Below are 20,005 nucleotides of genomic sequence, written 5' to 3' on the forward strand. Positions count from 1 at the left end.
CCCACCCTCTAGGTGGTCACAAAGCACACGCCTAGGCTACTTCTTTTAAACTAAGGCTTGTCCTTCCGGCTCCTGGAGAGAGGAAAAGCCAGCGAAAAGAAATTCCTTCTCCCCTTAGAGAAACTGACGTTGCGGCTGTTTAGATGAATGGTAAACGTGCGGGGGAGGGAGCGCGTCAGGCCTCTGTGCCTTGAACCTCACAAAGGATGCCTCGGCGTCCCCTCAGGCCAGCAGCCACAGCTAGGCAGTGAGCGGGTCCCACACTTCTCATCTCCAGGTTTCCCGGCTCAGCAATACCCAGCCCTGATCTGGCAGCTGGGCGCATCAGGGGGAGGGGGCCAAGGAGAAGGAGTCACACCCCACAGCTGCCTATCTGGAGCCCTGGCAGGGTTTAGGAATACTCCGCCTCTCATCAGAGGATTACTGCAGGAACGCCATTAACCCTCAATGTGTTTCGCAACTGCTTCTAGTGGAGAGAGCCGTGGGAGGGAGGGACGCCAGAGAAAGAGGGAATTTGAGGCCAACCCCACGTCCTGTACCCTGGGATGTGGCTCATCACACTGGGGGACAAAGCCTTGGGAGGCAGCCCACTGGTAGATTGACCGGGGATGAGGGTGGGGACAGAGAGATGGGGGTGGGAAATGGCGGAGATGGGCCGGTTGGTACCAAGTAAACAGAACTGAAAAACCTGATGCATAGGGTCAACCCCAAGCCAGCTCTGTCATTAGCTCAAAATGGGCCCCCTCTATGCCCAGGAGATAGCCTGTGCTGTCCACTTTCTCCTGGTTTTACCTGGTTGAAAACTGCCGAGGACTGCACAAGGTGAGACCCAAGAGATGGGCCCGACAGCCCTCAGAGCTGGTCTGAGGCATAAAACCCATGTTCACAGGCTTGAACAGGAGCTACTGATGTTCCTTTTAGCATCTATCAGTGGTAGACGCAGCACTTCTGAATCCTTCACTCTCACTGCCGCCGCCCCCGCGCCCCCCCCACCCGGGGACTGGGATTTCCATGGGTCTCTGACGGGTAGGGTATCAGACTCTGTCTCTCTGCTCCTGCTTTGTTCAAAGCCCACAGCCCCTAACATGAATAAGAACTCTTGCTTCCACTGCGACCTGCTAAAAATAACTGGCTAGTTAACAACGACAGAACTCTGATTATGGGCTTTATATATTTTTACTGGCTTCCTCATTACTCTTTTTACTTTTATTGAAAGAAGAAAGTGTTGGTTAAGAAAAAATAATCCATCACCTTAATTACACCCCTTTTTGGTTTTCCCCCATCCCCTGACCCTTACACACAGTTTTTCATTTCTAAAAGCTCAAATTCTAGAACAAGATACATGACGGCACTTTGTCTATAGTCAGTGATTTAAAAGAGAAAAGAAAGAAAGAAAAAAGAAAAGCACACCCAGGCTACATTGTTTAGAACAACAGCAAAAAAAACGTCTCTTTAGACATCACATGACAACACAGCTTATTCACTCTCTCCTCCTCGCCCCTTCTCTACATGGCTCTCTTTTTCTCCGTGGCTTGTTTCTCCTCACTACTGACTCATACCTCAGTATGCAATCAAAGTATACACCCCAAGCAGAAGACACAAGGCGATTTGAATTAAAAGAAAATGTTCTATGGCAAGAAATGAGTAAGAGGCAGAAAATGAAAGACACTTCAAAATATAAAAGATTAAGACTATCTAATAAGCCCTGGTCCAGAGGCCACTTTTGTTGCATTTCCTTAAAGATTTACCTGGTACACATAGATCTCTCCTAAAGAATAAGAGTGCTTCTGTCTCGTGGTTAATATATAATGGAAAAGAAAAACAACTCCAATTCAAAAAAACATACTAACAATATATACGCCTGTTGATAATATTGTTTCACCATCAACTTTCCATATCCTGCTTGCCCAAACCTGATTTCTCTGTTTCTCTTTTTGAGTGAAAGCCTGGTTTAAGCCCCAAGGAATCCACACCCCCCGCGAGAGAGGGCTGCTGCCGCCCTGACCAGGAGAGGTGAGTAGGTTAGATAGAGCGAATGGTCCGCTTTCCTCGCCCAAATGGAAGGCTTCGCTCAAGTCAAAATCCAGAGGTGCCTGCTGAGGTCAGAGGTGCCTCAACCCAATAGAATCCTCCCTGGCCCTGGGTTCATCTGGCTACCAAGTCAGAGTTCCACATAAAACTTGCCGATGTAATTGAAACTGTCCATCGTCAACTCCTATCCTGCTCTTGACTCCTTAGCCGAGTCTCTGCTCCCCACAGCTTGGTTTCCTCCTTCCAAAGATGTTCGTTATTTCTCAAGACAACAGCCGTGGGCCAATCCATGCCACTCGTGGGCTGCCTTTGCTTAACCCCCAAAGCAGCCCATCGGGAGTGCACTGGAAATTCTTACCTTCGAGTCCCTAAGTCCTGTGTTTATTTTGGCTAAATGAGCACTGCGGCTCTGAGGCTGTTTTATTTATATATATATATATTTTTTACAAGAGAACATGACTGGCCTGTGACGCACATGGTAAACACAGCCTCCGGGACAGCACATGTGCCCTGGTTTGTTTATTCTTTTACAGAAGCAAAGTGCTTAGCCACCGTACGTGTCATTCACGGACCCAGACATGTGTGCTCACACAGCACAGTGTCTGCAGCACGGGCTGTAAGTCTGTAACCAGCCTTTCCTGGGAGCTTTGAGTCTCAACAGTCAGTCAAAGTCATGTGCCCGAGCGTCCATGTTACCTTGGGTCCCGAAAGTTAGAACTTGAATTCAACTGTACTCCAAGCCGTTCAGTTTTGATCTCAGCTTTCCTTCCAATACTTTTAGATTCACATTAACATAAATCTCACACCCAAGGAGCACCAACAAATGCACATGAATACTCTTAATACTTTAAAATGTGTACCGGGGGGAGTGAGGATGGGGTTTAGGAGGCAAGGGAAGGTGAAAAGGAAAGAAAAGATATTCTACATAGGTAGGTCTGCCGTTCCCCGTGCTGCTGCCCTCTTCCTCAGCTGCTGTCTCAGGGCTGTGGCTGAGGAGTGGCAAACTGGGTGAGATGATCTGGAGTCACAGAGCACATCTAGGTGGCAACCCAGGAAGTCATCTCTCTCCAGCCAGGAGCTGGACAGGTTACTGAGAGTGAAGACAATGAGTCTGGACTTCAGACACGAAAATGACCTCCCTTACCTGTGAAATGCTGTCACCTGTGGGGTTAAGGCCAGCCAATACAAACAGGGCACCGAAACCCTCACAATGATTTGCATAAAACGGGTTCCGTCCTTAGGTGAGGGTGAGTGTCTCTGAGTGCGCTTTCCCCCGCAGCCAACTCACGGGAAGCATTTATAGAATGGCTTCTAAATGCTTCGCATGGGAAGCCGGGTGGACACGCTAGCAGTGTCAACCAGGAGGACTGCAAAGAGGGCGAAATGTGAAACGCACTGCAGTAAGCAGCACAGACATTAGCATTCCCAAGTTTGGAGCTCTTCCTTCCCTCCCTGGATAAGGCAAGCATCCCACATTCCTCTTTCTTTGCCCTGCTCTCTATTTACCTTATTAGGGATAAAATGCCCTTTTCTGTTCTTCCGTCTTGTATTTCAAGTGCTCTAACTCCAGTCACCGAATGAGAGTCCTTCTTCCCTTAATCAGACACCAGCTCCTGAGTTTTGCAACTTTCCCCCCTTTGGATTTTCATTCCTTGTGTGTTTCCCCTAACTTTCTTCCCTCACAAAACTGTCCACCAGTGTACCTCACTGAGGGTTTAATTGAGACCGCTGCCTTGGTACCCTGTGACTGGAAAGAAACCATCTTCAGGCGAAAATAAATCATGGCCACCTCATTTCACTTTTAATTTACTACTGACTTTTTTTGTTGTTCAGTCTCCCCACAGCCTCTCGTTTCTCACCACTCATGCATGTTCAGCCTCATTGCTCTCTGTTGGACAGTGCAAGGCTGAAAGGTTTATCTGTAACCTATTTGTCTCTATTACAGGTTTCTAAACTTTAATTAAAGAAGAGACAGTGAGGATCTCAATCCCCCTTTCCCTGCATCTACAGGTGTTGTTGGCGCCACCTAGCGGTGAGAAGGTGTGGCATCTATTTTCTCTTGTGAGCGTTGTCAAATTTGGAGGCTTATTGCCTCCACCAAATTCGTATCACATGTGGGGAAGGAAAAGGCATGCAGAAATTTAAAAAGAACTTTTTTTACCTTTAAAATTCTCACCTGCAAAAGCTGAGATGGGTTCTGGAAAAAAAACAGAAAAAAGTTTGAGTTAGATAAGGGGAAGAAATAGGGTGAACAAAGGGTATGATGAAGATGAATTTCATCAAGGTTTTTATACTATCCCACGGAAAGTATCCCATGTCCTCCACATGCTCTAGCCCATGTCTAACACATCATCATCATGGGGGCCGGGTAGGTGGGGAAAAGATTCTCAAAGTTGCTTTGGAACAAAAAGTCCTTTATAGAGTAATGGGTCCCTGAAGCATTGTAATCAGTCACTTACCACAGATCACTTTCTCAGAGCCTGGATTACTTTTAGTTGCCTGGGGCCCCGAGAATTGCCTGAAGAGACTAGGGTGGTCCCAGGTGCTCTGACATCATCAGGCCCACACACACCTGGGACCCACGTGCCAAGAAAAGCACTTGGTGAGTTATTATCGTTACTCTGCAGACTGAAAGTAGGTCTCGTTCCTTGTCAGGATTTCCTCTTGCTTTGGGGAATGTCCAAGGCTCTGAGATGCACACATTTTACTAGGTGTGCTCAGCACTTCTGTCCAAGGTGACAGTGTCCTTCCTATGCTGGTCACCTGGCATGCAATGTTTAATCTTACAACTTTGGCATCTTAAGCATTAGAGATATTAGCCTCAAAGCAAAATCTAAACTCTTACTCCACATGCCATACCTTGCCCTGAAATTCATTCATGTAAAAGAGCTACTTGGGTAATTGTGTTATCACTCTGGTATAACATATGTACTATTTTCGCTCACCAGTGAAGGCTTCCATTAAATCCATCAAACCTTTCCATCATGTAATTCTGACTGACAGTTGCTCTCGCCCTCTAGCATTTTCTTTGCTAAAAGCTGGAGTCTGATGATGGGGTCTTGGCACCCTGAATCTTCATATACTTAGTGCGTGTCTATTTCTGAATGGGAACGGGGATATAAGACTTCACCTCATCTCACCCCTCTCCCGTCCTGAACGCAGCCCAAGCTATAACTGCACTCACACCTCGCCTCCCGCACAGACTGGAGCTGCCCCACCCACTGGGTAAGAGCTGTGTTTGAAAACGATGTGCTGTCTCTTCTTGTACATCCCAGCCCTTGGAAGAGCCACAAAGAGACAGATATTCACGTACCCATACAGTTCTCCAGCGGGACATCGGTGCTTATCCGAATGTCATCAATGGCAATTTCTCCCGAACGTCCTTTTCCTATAACTCCCTCGAACACGATCTAGAAGCCGGAAGAAAAAGAGCCACGGTTAACTGAGCTTCCTTGTCCAAACAGTGCAAAGATTTCCAATTTTCTGTTAACTGCAGCTTAAAATGTATGTGTGTGTGCGTGTGCGTGTGCGTTACTGCACCTGGTACACATCTGTTGACCACATGGCTATGGTGCTTGAAATCTTAATTTAAAAAGAGTTGGTTCAAATCAAATGCATATTTGAGGTAATTAAAGAATACATATATAACAAAGTGATGGATATTGTTGTCCAGTAACCAGAATGTACTGACTAAAAGGACCACAATCAGAGCACGTTTAATGGAGAATCGAACTTTCCCTAGCCATTTTTGATATTTTTTCTCATAAATCTTTCAAATGCCCGATCCAGGTATTTGGAAACTCAGAGGACACGAGCAGGTGGGGGTAAGGTGAGAAATGTAGTATACAGGTTTGTGTCGCCTTGGGGGTAACACTGTCATATGGCTCCATTATTACAAGAGTAGGGAAGTGATTTTCCTTCACCACTAGTTTACTGAGCACCTACTACGTGCCAGGCACCATGACAGTTACAAAGCCTAATAAGAGAAGACCCTCTGACCAGGAAATCTCACCGTTTAGTGGGCGACACAAAAATGCCAACAGGTACTCGCAACACCGTGCACTGAGGTTTATAAGTGGGAAGGCAGGTGCGGGGGGGCGGTGGGGAGGGACTCAGGCTGCCTAACAAGCTCGAGAGTGACTGCAGGCAGCACACAGGAGCGCCTCTGCTCTGTGGTCTCCATGCCGCCCGCCCTCATTCTCGCCCTCCCCAGGTTCTCTCTGCAAACGAGCACATGTCCTCTGGCAAGCTGAGCGAGCAGTTGGCTGCCTCACCAGCCATCTGTTGCTGTTTCTCGTCTGGGGAGGAGCAGGTTAACGCTATGGCTGGTTCTCAGTCACCTCTTCCACAGTATGCCTACTCCTACCCAAGTTTCAGCCCCAGCTGTGCATACCCATCTGTGCCTCGGCGCTTGCTCTGTGGGGCAGAGATAATAGGACTCAACTCCTGGAGCTGCTGGGAGAGATACCACTCACTTAGGAGTCTCTCTGCTCTGCTGGCCACTAAGCACCAACAGCGACCCTCCCCTTCCCGTGTTTACACTTGCTGGGACAGGGGTGGGAGGCTGTTTCCCTCTCCTCCTCGGAGTCTGAGGGGCTCCACAGGCTTCTTTCCCTTGTGTGTGGAGGGTTTGTTTGTGTTTATTTCCCTGGCTTCTGCGTCCCTTTGTCAGCCTACCTGATAGCAATCTAAAATAAAATGGAGAGAAGAAACATTTGTCGGAGAAGGTTTCAGCAATATAAAAGGTGATAGGAGGAACAAAGAACCAAGTCTGGGTGTAGAGATAGGCACATTCTGAATAATAAATAAGAGTGTCATTTAGTTGCCATGGCAACGTGAGAAACACAATGAAAACAGCGGCGCTTAACCGCGTTCCCTAAAGATGAATGGGCACGGCCCTTTGAAATATTGAAACACAGATCACAACGATTCCCTCGGATCTCCGCAACGGTCTCCCGTCGCCACCCCACCTGGTACTCCATGTCATAGCTGGGCAAGATGATCCGCCCGTGTTTCCACTCGCCGCCCTGGTCCTCGCGGATGACCCAGAGGAGCTTGCTCTCCTGGCTGGCTTCGCGCACTACCTGCAGCGCCACCCCGCGGCCTCCCGTGGCTTGGTACTGGAACTCCATGCACACGGGGCTCCGCGGCAGGTGGACGGGTGGGCTGATGAGCCGCGCGTACTGGCCCTCTCTCCCGCCATCACTCTGCAGCCGCAAGAAACTCCTGTCATCTGGGGGGAAACAAACCCAAACAGGGGTTCCTAGTAAATAATTGGGAAAGACACCAGTTGGCAGTTGTGGTCCCTCCGGGGGGAAGCTGGGGCAGAGTTTGGGTGTCTTTTACTTATGAACTAGTTCTCCAGGCCCTGTGTCCCTTTCTTAGGGCTCTGGAACCCGGACTCAAATGCTGCATCCTCTTGAAGCCCTTTCTTGGGTCTTTCCGTCAAGAAGGTCCCTCCTGCCTATTTCCCTGCATCACTTCTTTTGTGCCTTTTACATACGGCGCCCGGCGCCGCTGGCCGTAGATCGTGGCTGGTTGTATCTGTACTTGTCTTTCCCCCCCTAGATTCCGAGAGGCCAGACCTACGTTTTACGCATCATCGGCTTACCCAAAGGGCCAGTGCACTCTAATGAACTGGATAATAAAGTGGTGACATGGCTGCTAGACTAGAGGATGTTTCTGGCCAGGTGGTTTATGATTCAAGCCTTTATCATCTTGGCTGGGCACTGTCCAAATGGAAGACATTTAAAAGCTTCTGTCTCCGACGGTGCTACTGGATGGTGCCTGGGCTCTAGTAACTGCAACTCGGAAGACTCACATCCCTGTTCAAGCAGAACAGGGAATGGTGGCAGCACAGGGGTGATTCAGGGGGCCTGAGACCCCAATCCCTTCCCTGACCAGCCTGGGGAGGCCTGAACTTGGCCTTCCTTAGAGAGCCAGGCAAACGCAGCCCCAATGAAAACAAGTGCTGTCATCATCACTAACAAAGGCTAAGTGTTTAGCAGAGAACATACACATATTGGGAAATGAAGGTTTCACCCATCCAAATGTTTGAAGAGCGTGTCTTTTGGCCGATTAGCTTTTAGATACATCAGGCACTGTGTGGGAGGCCGAGTTCCCGTTCCTGCTGGCAGACCCCATGCCTTGCAGACACAGGTCTGGGGACCCGCACTAGCAAATCCAGCTCGTGGAGGAGCATTCCGGCCACTTGCACGGAGAACAGGATGGCATCTGAGAAGAAAGTCTCACAGCCTCCTTTGGGCCCTGAAACATCTTATGCTGAACACTTCTGCAAGATGGCGGGGGCACTTTTGCACCACGTACCCAGCACATCAGACACCTCAGGATCAGGTTAATCTGAGACTCGGGCACAGAGCTCTCTTACTCAACAGGGACTGTGAACCTCCCGGGCTTATCAGGGGAGGACAGGCGGGCACTCCAGAGCGCTAAATCAACAGGGTGCTCCTGGACCACCGGTTTGCTGTTGCTCTTCCTGCTGACATCATCTTTCTAGTGAGAGCAGAGCCTGTGACAGTCATCAGTGGCCCAGAAACAGCTCTTTCAACTCTCCTCCTCCTGGCCACGTCTCTCCCTCCTCCCTGTCTCCCCTAAGTCCCTTCTGGTTAGATTCTCCAGGGTTATTGCTCTAGAAGCTACCCTCCCCTGAAGTCAAATTAGACCAGCTTAGGATGCAGAGTCGGGATTCCAGTTTGGGACTCCTTAACCATCCAGAACCACGTTGGTCTAATATCCCACAACACGGGACCTCTTCAAGGCCAAAGTCAGCACAGATGAGTAGGCAGCTGTCTGGAGCAGAGCATTTTAATGATGGCGATCTGCTGAGGGAGGAGACACTGGTGCCACAAGCAGACACGCAAACAACTCCTGAACCTACGCTTCTCCTATCAGATCTCACTACTGCCACTATTGAGGGTAATAATTCTAAGTCCTATTTGCATAATGCTTTACAGGTTACAAAGCACGCTGATATGCATTCATAATTTAATCACTGCTATATGCTTGCGAGCTAGGTCTTACTAATCTTATTTTGCACAAGATGTAGAAACTGAGGCTCAGAGAGGCTCAAGTGACTTTCCAAGGGAGAGAAGCTAGTGAGTAGCACAGCTGGACTTGACTCCAGGTTTCCCCACATTCACGCAGTAGGCCCTTCACTTCAGCTGTGACCCCAGTACCTTGTCCCAAGTCCGTGTAATCAATCACATGCTATTCAAGGCAAACTGGCTTCTCTGCTGAGCGCTGTTGCCTTTTCTCCATTTACCTGTAATTCTCTGCTCCCCGACCCCCATCCCACCCCTTTTGCCAGTTCTTCTCCTAACCATTCTGGCACATTTCAACATTAATTCCTCTCTTCTCTCAACAACTCGAGCATCTACTGACCACACCACTGATTTTACCTTGCTTTAAAAAAGACTGGAGACCATTTTTCATGTGTTTCAGCGGGTAAACACCCACTGCCTTGTACTGTAATTTAACTGTTTGGTGTGTGTCTTTCCTATTGCCCTGGTTAGATGTAAGGTCCTGGCCTTACACATAGAAAGGTTAATAATGCTTCTTCTCCCTGTCCCCAGACAGTGACAAATATGTGCCACCACTCAGGAAAATTTTGTTCCCATGAATGAATGAATGACAAACACATGGATAAAGAATGCAGTGAGGCTGCCCATTGGAAACAAGAACAGAGGGGGAACCACCTGGCCTCTGGTAAGCCCTCAGGTTCATATAATCTTCTCTCACAGTTCCCTCCCAGTCTACTGAGCCAACAGCCTTTTTCAAAGGTGAGGGGATTTTTTTTTGAGATGCTCTGCTTCTTATTACGGAACATTTATACTGCAGTATGAGTACGTATAAAGAAAAAGGTACAATAGCTTTTGCAAAGTGAATATACCTACAGTCAATAGGTAGATCCCAAAACAGGGTGACCTGTGGAAGCATCCAGTCCACTGAGCCACCAGCGCGAACCCCCCAAACGCTCCCAGGCTCCAGGCATTTCCAAGCCTTTACTGTTTCCACTCGTATATAAAGGAAACCAGATTTCAGAGACTTATCATTCAGCCTTCTTCCTTCACAGTTTCACAAATAAGACCCACTGGCTGCCTGAAAATTGCTTTGGCAGAAATACTGTCACTTGTGTGAATTTACATTCCTAAGCAGCAGGGGAATCATAGCATAATGGTTAGAATTTAGTAAGTAAAATGTGTGTGGAGGTATAAAGAGCTGGGCTGGCTGGGTTTTATCCGGTCTGTTTTATTTACCCATCCTGTTGCTAAAACTTCAGGCACGATGAGGCCAAAGGTTTCGCAGACTGCCTCTCCCGGGGACCTGAGCTGGCCCCCTCCTCTCTCCCTCCCTTTCCTCTCCTCTCTTCTCTCTCTCTCTCACAATAAGATGATAATCACTGTGCATGATTTAAAGGACCACTGGAAGACCAGGGAGTTAATGCTGGTGGCATGCTAAGCACGAGCAGCTGAAGGATCATAATTCAGTGCTGACATCTGAGCTAATCCACTAGTTTGCAGAATCTCAAGACAAGCAGGCCTCTGAATTTCACTTAGTGAAATCATTTGTTCCCCACTTGTCTGTTAAGTGCTATGAGCTCGAGGGAAGAAAGATGATATGTAAATTTAAGGAATTAGCAGCAGACATCAGTCAGAGGGACGCTGAGCTGCAAAACGTCCCTGTCTGTCACTGACAGGGGACTGATTAGAAGCAGGACATCATGAAGGAATGGCTTCGGCCAGGAAAAGCCCAGAGACGGGGAGAGGAAGAGTAGGGGCAAGAGAATTGTTGTGACCTGAGCACCTCTGTGTGCCAGATATCACACTGGTGGCTTTGCTGCCTTCCGTAATCTTCCCTGTGAATTAAGTATTACGTTCTCCATTTTTACCAAAAAGGAAACAGAGGCTCAGAGAATTGAAGTCATGTGTCCCAGACCACTGCTAGAGAGTGATGGAAGTAAGATCTGAGCCCTGACTGGACTGAGAAAAATCGCCAGAAACTCGCCTCTCATCTGGGCTGGAATCCTAATGTTCGCTAGTCTTTCAAAGCCTCAGCCTTCCCATCTGTGAAATGGATATAATAACAGCAATACTGCATAGGGTCGTGAGGAGGAGGAAATGGAAAGAGCCTTGTAAGGTGCTCTGCCTACGAACAACGTTCCATAAATGCTCTGTCCTTCATTTCCACTGCCATCACTACACCCACTGCCTCCTGTGCTGGCCTTTTTGTTTCTTTTAGAAAGAAAAAGGGTCCAAAGAGCACCAATAACCTGGGAGGACCGATCCAAGACTCAAAGGAAGGAAGATTTGGCTCAAGGACAGTAAAGATATTCTCTGGAATAAGATGGTTCCCAGATCCATCCTAACTCCAGAAACCAGCCAGCCTCAAGTTGTACATCAGACACTGTTTACCACATGCTTTTGGGTCAATCTACAGTAGATGAAATAAAATAATACATGATTCTGGAATGAGAGCGGGACCTCAAAAGACCATTTAGATGGGGCCAGCCCTGCTGCCCAGAGGAACCATGCTGAAAACATCCACAGAACAGCTGTCCACCCTTCGCTTTAAATTCTCCAGAGGAGGAGTTTCCATAGGCCATGCTGGCAATGTGTCTTCTGGGTCACAGCCCTAACTGTCAGTAACTTCTTAACTTCATTTTTAAGTTTTCCTACTGTCATTTAGACACATGTCCTCCTTCTATTCCCGACGGAGCGCAGCCAATTTCTGTCCTCTGACTTAGAAACATTTTCACTCGTGAAGAATTAAGACCCTGGTCTTCACTTCCTCAGGAAACACAACCCTTGCCTCTTTAAATGGCCGCTATCCAGGGCTTTGGTTGTGGCAGGTCTCCACGTTGACCCTTCGCCAAGCTAAGTGCTTCAGTTCTTTGAAGTTATGGCACCCATATACGTGCTGTGAGCGAAGCACGTGTGCTATCAGTGGAGTTTGTTCTTCTAGAACATTCTAATGTATGGCTTACCACTGCCAAACACAGAGGAAGTTTTAACAGACAGTGGCTGTTGGTGACTTGATAGAGCAAAGGGTTGGCCTGGCATGGGTGGGCTACTTTATTGATTTACTTAGACTTTAGGGGAAAAGCCCTTTGGATTGTTAAGAGGTCCCCAAACATGGCCAGCTAAGCGTCAGCTCTACCTGCTGGAGGCTGTCTTCTTGTTTCTGTAGCTGATGGCAGTGATGTCGGCAATGGATAGCTTCCAATGGGAAACAATGCAGAGGAGATACATTTAGCAGTAGAAAGAGAATGAAGAAAAAATGTTCCAGAGATACAATCCGTCTCCCCCCCAGACCTGACCTGTTTGGGAGGCGTTTTGCTAGGTTCTTGACTCAAAACATCTGTTGTTGCCCATGACGCAGGGAAAACAATCACATGGGAATGAACAACAGTTCAAAAGGGCAGAGAGGAAGTGCAGAGGACAAGGTCATTCAGCGTCTTAACCTGCTGCTGTCTCTAGAAAGGGTCTCCTGACATTTCACCTGGCGATTTATGACCACATCTGGCTTCAGCGGATCACGTGACCACTTCTGGCCCCACAGCCATGGAATCAGTGGTGCCGACACCTTACCAAAGCCTGAGATAAATCACCAGTCTGATCCTCCAGGCTATCGCAAAGCCAAACACACCATCTGTCCAACACACGCATCTCCTGGCTAGCATCTTGCCCTCCTACTAGAACAACCATCTGAAAGAATATTTAGTGCTGCAGGAGATGGAGTCTCTTTGTATAGGTCATGCTTAAGACATGAGTCAGCCCCTCAGCTGGCCTCCCAAGGTCAGACCATCTCTGCTAAGGTCCTCAAATTAACAACCGGCTAAGGGAAACACTGGCTTTGGATGAACTCGGCAGGATGTGCTCAAGGTTTGCGACTGACCATCTTGTGGACATTTGAGGTTTCAGGCCTGGGCTTTGCAGGAGTCTATCTTGAGCTGCTTTTTTGGTATGTCGGCTTTCATGAAGGTTTGCAATCAACTCAGTCTTCTTATCACTCTGCCCCTTCATTATCAATCTTACACACTCAACCAATCATGACTTTCAGAATAAAAGGAAGAGCTTCTCCTCTCTACTGCTGTCTTTTCTACAAAGTCAGAGATGTCTTCCTTCCTATGCTCCTTAAAGAAGGGCCTCTATGCTTTCCTTTTCCAGTTGAAGTTATTCCTTAAATATGGCTTTCTTTTAGCCCAGCTGTTCCTGGTCTTTAATTATCTAGCCTGCTCTAAGCCTGAGAAGTTCCCGTCTCCCTATCTGTAGTGGCTGTGCCCCAGACACGCCACAGCACCCTCTTTCTGAAGGCAGTTCAAGCTGAAGCCAATCCCGTGTCTGGATTGTTTGCTGCCATCGGTCCCACCTATGAGGAAGGTCTTTTGAGTTCAGAGAGTTGCTTTTTAATTCACAGAGTCCCTGCTAACTCACCGCCCAAAATCAAGCCCACTGTAAGCAAGTTGACTCATGAGTCACTTTCACTGATTTCTTTGTGACTGTCTACTGACCATACCCACTCACACTTAATCCTTTTGTGTGTATGTCCCATAGTGAACCACAGTTCTGGTCCTCCACTCTCATGGGGTTTATTCAGTGGCCCAATCCGCATCAAAACAGCCCTACGAAAAGTCAACAGGACTACCACTTACGTCTGATGGAAGAGCCGCCATTTGTAAAATTTGAATATTCCAGAACCTTGTATTCTTGACTTACTCTCACTTGTTTTTGAACCCAGAGTAAAGGTTCTGGTCTCTCAACCCAATAAGCATATAAATGCTAGGTAGCCAAAGCTCTGTCCTTTTATAAAGGCATACTATTCCAAATAGCCTTTGCCTGTTTTCTTTATGTCACTTCCATGATTTGAAGTTACTGAAATGAAGTAATATTGTAGCCATACTTCGTTAGGTCAACAAATATATAAAAGAACGCACATTTAGGGTGACCACACACTTGAGGATTCTGAAGCTGACCTGGAACAGTACCCTTTATCCCTAGTCTTGTCTCTTTCCTGAAGATAACAACAACAACAACAACAACAAGAACAACAATAAAAATACAACAATTATTACTATTATTGCTATTACTTAGTATTTACTCTTTTTTTTTTTTTTTTGAGGTATGCAGGCCTCTCACTGTTGTGGCCTCTCCCGTTGCGGAGTACAGGCTCTGGACGCGCAGGCTCAGCGGCCATGGCTCACGGGCCCAGCCGCTCCGGCATGTGGGATCTTCCCGGACCGGGGCACGAACCCGTGTCCCCTGCATCGGCAGGTGGACTCTCAACCACTGCGCCACCAGGGAAGCCCCGTATTTACTCTTTTTGATTGAATGAAATAGTTCCTATACTGTCTAATAGGATGTTACTTTATGATGTTACTCACTGACGTACAATGACAGTGACAAAAAATGCCAGGCACTGAACACTCCCACCAAGGGATCATGGAGAAGGCACATCTCCCTAATTATTTTCTCTTGGTTTACACCAAACCAAGGAGCAACAGAGTCAGCAAGCACCCTGGAAGTTACTCTTCACGCCAAAAGGTGCTCCAGCTGTGCTGACCAAGACAGCATCCTGTGATGATGGACGTGTTCTCTATCTGCACCGTCCCACACAGAGTGGGTACTGAGCTCTCGAAATGTGGCTGATGTGATGGAGGAACTGAAGTTTTATCTGTATTTAATTTTAATTAAAATTAAAGTAGTCACGTGTGGCTAGCAGCTACCGTATTACACAGGGCAGGTCTAGACACACGGGCTCACCATAGCATCTCAAGGCATTTTTGCCTGTTCCTTAAAGAGCTGAATCCGATCTTCCTCAAAATTCTGTTTCTGATCAACGCACTTAAGAATATCTGTGGGAGATACAGCTGCTTCCACTAGGGGAGACATTTTCTGTGTCATTGTAGTTACAGAGCAAAGGCAAAGTGCTTTCTCAGAGAACAAGGTACTAGCTCCTCTGCAACCACCAGGGGTCACTGAATTCGGAACAGGGTCCCCAGGGGCTGGTACGAACACACTCCAGGCTTCTAAGCCACAAGCAAAGAGCTAAAAAAAGAAATTCTGAATGTCTTGAAAGACTATCTTGAAAAACAAAAACAGTGGAATAAAACCAGTGGGTGTCTTGTCAGCCTTAAGCAACTATTACCACTAGCCAAAAGAACAGAACTAATTGCTTACTTAAAAGGAAAAGAAACAAAACAAAACAAAACATGAGAAAAGAACTAAATCAGAAAACATCTAAGGAATGTAAGTAGTTTCCACAGGCACTTCTAATCAAGTAGGCTGTGTAGGATATTTCAACATGGCTGTTGCCTGTTTTCCTCCCTTCTCCCTCTGCACTGGGTGAGGACACCTCCTTTCTTGTGTAATTACTTTTGTTTACCTACCTAACAAGGAGATAAAACACATGGCACACTTTTCTTAAAGAGTGGAGTGGTCTCCTCTTTGTGGAGGGGCGAAGTGCGGGTGACACAGCACTTTCAGGCTTGACTTGGAAGGTCCCGGGACTCTGAACCCGTTAGCATTTGCCCTGCCCCTAACCAAGCACAGCTGTTTCCTTTCTCCCAACTGCTCTCCTCGGGGCTCCAATTTTTTTGAAGAAGAAGAAAGGACCACCCTGAACAGAAAGGGCTCTCTATCTTCTCCTGCTTAGAGTCCAGTATCATGTTTTGTAAGGGGAAGGACAATGGGAAATACAGCAAATGATTTTTAAATCATCAGAGGATGGACAGAAGGACTCTGAAGACAACATTATGATTCTGTTTTCTGGAGGCAACATCCAAGGGCCACTTTTCCTAACTTCAGGGATTCCTTTGGAACAGGAAAGTAATTATTTTCTTTTTCGATTTCTTAAGGGAGAAACAACATTAGATCTAGCAGTTCCTCATGGCCCTAATTTTCTTTCTGTCCCCAGCCAGCCAGCTAAAGGTTGGACTTCTGCCCGCTCTACAAGATTGCTCTGAAGAGCCTTCCCAAACCGCAGGGTGTAATGAATCAAGTGGAACGCGGGCAGGACGAGGATTCCCAGCCAGTAGCCGGGGTCAACCCACGGGGCATCAGGTGAGGGTGAGGGCTGGGCGAAGAGGGGGCAGAGGGGAACCGCGTCAAATGGAGAGTAGCTTAAGCTCTCCCCGAAGTGTCACTTGCTAACTGGTGGCCTTGGAGTCTGGACAGGGCTGACCTCAGGCATTCTTAGAGAAAATCTGCTCAGAAGAGTGCAAGGGAGGAAGTGGAATAATTAGAAAGAACCTGAGGATGGATGCTGAATAAGAGCCAGTAAATCTCCCCTTGCTGTATCACCTGCATCCCTTTATTCAACGTGCCTTTGCCAAGCTGCCCCCTTATACAAACACCTCACACACACACACACGCATATAAACCACAAACACACTCAAACATAAATGTACACACACATACACATGCATATAAACCACAGACACACTCAAACATAAACATACAGACACACACACAGATTCATACATGCACACAAACTAAACGCATGCATATACATATCTACAAACACACAAGATCTACACATAAAAACAACATATGCACGTACACACAAAACCCACAAATACCTTGAGAAAGAAAGACATACATACAGCGCACAAACGCACACGTATAAACATCACACATATACACACAGCGCACAAATGCACACGTATAAACATCACATGTACACACAGTGCATAAATGCACACATAAACATCACACATGCACACACATAAACATCACACGTACACACACAGTGCACAAATGCACACGCATAAACATCACACATGCACACACATAAACATCACACATGCACACACAGCGCACAAATGCACACGTATAAACATCACACGCACACACACAGCGCACAAATGCACACGCATAAACATCACACGTACACACACAGCGCACAAATGCACACGTATAAACATCACACGCACACACACAGCACACAAATGAACACACATAAACATCACACGTACACCACCCCACCCCCACGGCAAATTTTCTTTACGTTTGGATAAAAAGTGGAGGTTGGGAAAACAACCAATTAATTGGGCCAAGTCTCAAAGGAGAGGAAATGAAATGAAAAATCCAGGCTGGGTTATAAAAATAAGTATTTTTTTTCCAACGTGCAGGAGGCTCATTATATTAATTAAACATTATTGCAGTGAGCGAGGGGGGAGGGTGATTAACGCTGGGATGAGGGTAAGTGTTCTCTCCTGTTGCCTGAGGCCGTGGTGATCTTCAGATATTAATCTCTCTGAGCACTCAAATCCTGAAGAGATAAACACTTGAAATATGAAAATGTTTTTCTCCGGAGCAGATGCTGTGACCCTCCGGGAAAGCAAGCGCAGGAGGCAGCCCGCGGAGAGCGTCCATCCCACTGCCGTCCCTGGAGACAGGGGACACGGCCAGTCCTTGGGGTGAGGGGCAGCAGAGCGGCTCTGGGGGACTCTGAAGAAGGGGAGGTCCCTCCCCCCTTTCATTCTCTAGGCAGGCAACATATGATCTACTAATTTCCAGAATTAAGCCCTTCCCTCTCAAACGCTTACAGGGGGCCCAAGATCCAGGAACACTGAAAGCTAACACGTGACATGCTAGAGCAACGTATGCTACGTACTGGCTTGTGAGAGCCGATTGTGGAGTTTTCTGGAAGTTTGCAAGCCTACTGTGAAATTCAAGCATTGTTAACAATTGAATTCTATAAAGTTGCAATGAAATAAAGTATATTAAAAAAGAAAGGAAATAAATTCTCAAAATGCAATACTTCCTAATTATTTTAATACATTTTACTGGTATGCGTGATTCAGAAGTTATTTATATCTCTGTTATCTGTGTGAGGGAAAAAAACTATCTAAGGCTGTGCTGCTGTACTTCTCAACTCCACCTCCGATGATGTCATGTTGGTAGCTTGCATTCAACCACAGTGGGAGGATTTACACCACGGACAGTGGCGAACATTAATTACAAAGCAGATTTTTTTTTTTAAACCTGGAGAGCCGGTCGTGAAACATTTACCAGAACATCACTGTAAAAGCATGCCACAATGGAAAGAGTGGACAACTCCTGCTTAGAAGGGCTAAAGGCAGCCCCTCTCTACCAACAGTGCCAGGAGAGCCTCTGAAATCGGGCTCTCTGACACCAAGAGGGCGGCTTCACAATATTCCAACGACTGGCAGCAACACTCTTCAGGAGGCCAAGTGCCAGGCAGCTCTGCTAGACACCCATGGGTGTGGCAGCATTTCAGGCCCTCGACTTGGTTTTCAACAGAAGTGATGATACCCTCCAGAAAGTATCAGTCAGACTTGGGGCCAGGAGTTTCCCAATGAGCCATTTTAGGAACAATGTCCAGCTTGGAGTCACAAGGGGCTCTGTGATGGTGGCATCGAGAGCTGGCTACGGCAACAAAGGGACATTGACTCATCCCCTCTCCTAGGACCTCCTAATTGCTCTTTCTTTCCTCTTCTTTGATCTTGGCCTCTCTCGCTCCCTCCCAGCTTCCAGGCTGCTCTGTGATCACAAGAGAGGGCCAGGAACCGCCAGCCAGCTATTCTGTCGGGTGACACTGTCAGTAAAGGCCGGTGGTTTGCAGGCAAAGAGCAGAGGATTGTTCTGTGAAGTTATGAAGCCTGTCAGGGAATGTGGAGCTGAAAAACATGGCGCAGGCTGGCCTTAACTCTCTCATCGCTTAACTCGAGGCTGGCTTACCTGGAAACGTCCGGTCGCTGGGCCCGGAGCTGCCGGTCCAGGTGCTTTGGAGCCACTTGGCACGGTCGTACATCCAACCACAGGGCTCCTCGGGGAAATCAAAGTTGCAGTTGAATCCTGAAGGGAGCTGCAAATCTTTGTCTAAAAGGGAAAACATAAACCCCGAAACAAGGCAAATGAAATGGGTTCGGAGAACAGCCACCGTGGTGCTATTTAAACGGCTGGCAGGGCCTAAGGGGAGAGCAGAGAAAGAAGAGGCTCCCTTTGCTTATTCATTTAACTCATCTTGGCGATGGCTGGCTTTAGGGTCAGCCTTTGGTCTCATCCTTCCCAGGCATGAAAGCCAAGGCTGCCAGCGGTTCCCATAGTAAGCGATTATAAATGAGGCCACCAAACGGCTTCAGGCTCTAATCGGCCTCTTCTGTCCACTCTGGAGAGCAGACAAATGTGGAAACTGCTGTTCCCTAAAATGCCAGAGAAGAATGTCTCCCCCTTGCCTCAGTGGAAGGCAGGATCCTGCCAACCTGGCTGTCAGCAGTGATGGACAGCCCGTTGGCATCCGGAGAGGCTGAAATTCAAAATGCGGGAGGTGCTGGCCAGGGAGGAGAAAGTGATCTTGGAAACAAGGGAGGCTTGTTTGCCCTTCACCTCCCTGTGCCAGGCCTCTTGTTTCAGAAGACCGGGTCAGTTCAGCATCGCCGGGGGAGGCACTGCCAGGCGGGCGATTTGGCATGTTAGGGCAAATTGAGGGCACCAGACCAGCCTGCCGCCCAGCTCAGCGCTGACCAGGAGGAAAAATAATTTTACATGGCTCCGAGTGCCTGAACGCCAGGATTCCAGGGACGGCAGAGAATGGAAATCTAAGAGACCACACGATGGCTCGCCCCCGTCTGCTCGGCTGTTCACCTCTAAGCGAACAGACCGAACCCAAAGGGTTTCTTTGGAGGTTCCACTCAGCTCTACAAATCCAGTCTGAGCTGGTGCCGAACACGTGATTAACTCGGGGTGGGGTGGAGGTGGGGAAAGAGAGGAAACGGGAACCCAGATTTGGACTCTTGTCCTCAGTAGCTGCGGAGACAGCGGAAAAGTGTTGGCTAACGCTGGTAGGAGGGAGGAAGTGGGGTCTTTGGCCTTTTCACTTCCCTTCTCAGGGTTCCCAGAGAGGAATTTCCGTGGGGAAGGCAGGTTAGGAAGTCTAAAGGGAACAGTTGACTGGTGGAAACACACTGCTCCCGCCCCGGGGGGCGAGGACG

General features: G+C 47.8%; 1 protein-coding gene and 1 long non-coding RNA gene across 7 annotated transcripts in view; one reads left to right on the top strand and one right to left on the bottom strand.

The window, feature by feature from the left end:
* The window catches only part of NRP2 (neuropilin 2), a 114,636-nt gene that overhangs the window by 26,146 nt on the left and 68,485 nt on the right, over nt 1-20,005 (bottom strand). For 3 of the 6 annotated variants that reach the window (XM_082657740.1, XM_082657738.1, XM_082657742.1), the window contains exons 12-15: nt 18,753-18,893; nt 7,002-7,264; nt 5,345-5,441; nt 4,208-4,228 (exon numbers count right to left, since the gene is read on the bottom strand). In XM_082657740.1, the coding sequence (XP_082513866.1) occupies nt 4,208-4,228; nt 5,345-5,441; nt 7,002-7,264; nt 18,753-18,893 (522 nt within the window). Of the gene's footprint in view, nt 1-4,192; nt 4,229-5,344; nt 5,442-7,001; nt 7,265-18,752; nt 18,894-20,005 lie in introns of all 6 variants that reach the window. The other 3 variants (XM_082657739.1, XM_082657737.1, XM_082657741.1) reach the window with 1 other exon arrangement.
* LOC309824689 lies at nt 15,983-17,710 on the top strand. Its single transcript, XR_014296963.1, has 3 exons — nt 15,983-16,109; nt 17,368-17,467; nt 17,599-17,710. It is a non-coding gene; the product is annotated as an uncharacterized lncRNA (long non-coding RNA).

The sequence above is a fragment of the Grampus griseus genome (assembly GCF_964374135.1).
Source record: "Grampus griseus genome assembly, chromosome: 7".
Classification (NCBI taxonomy): domain Eukaryota; kingdom Metazoa; phylum Chordata; class Mammalia; order Artiodactyla; family Delphinidae; genus Grampus; species Grampus griseus.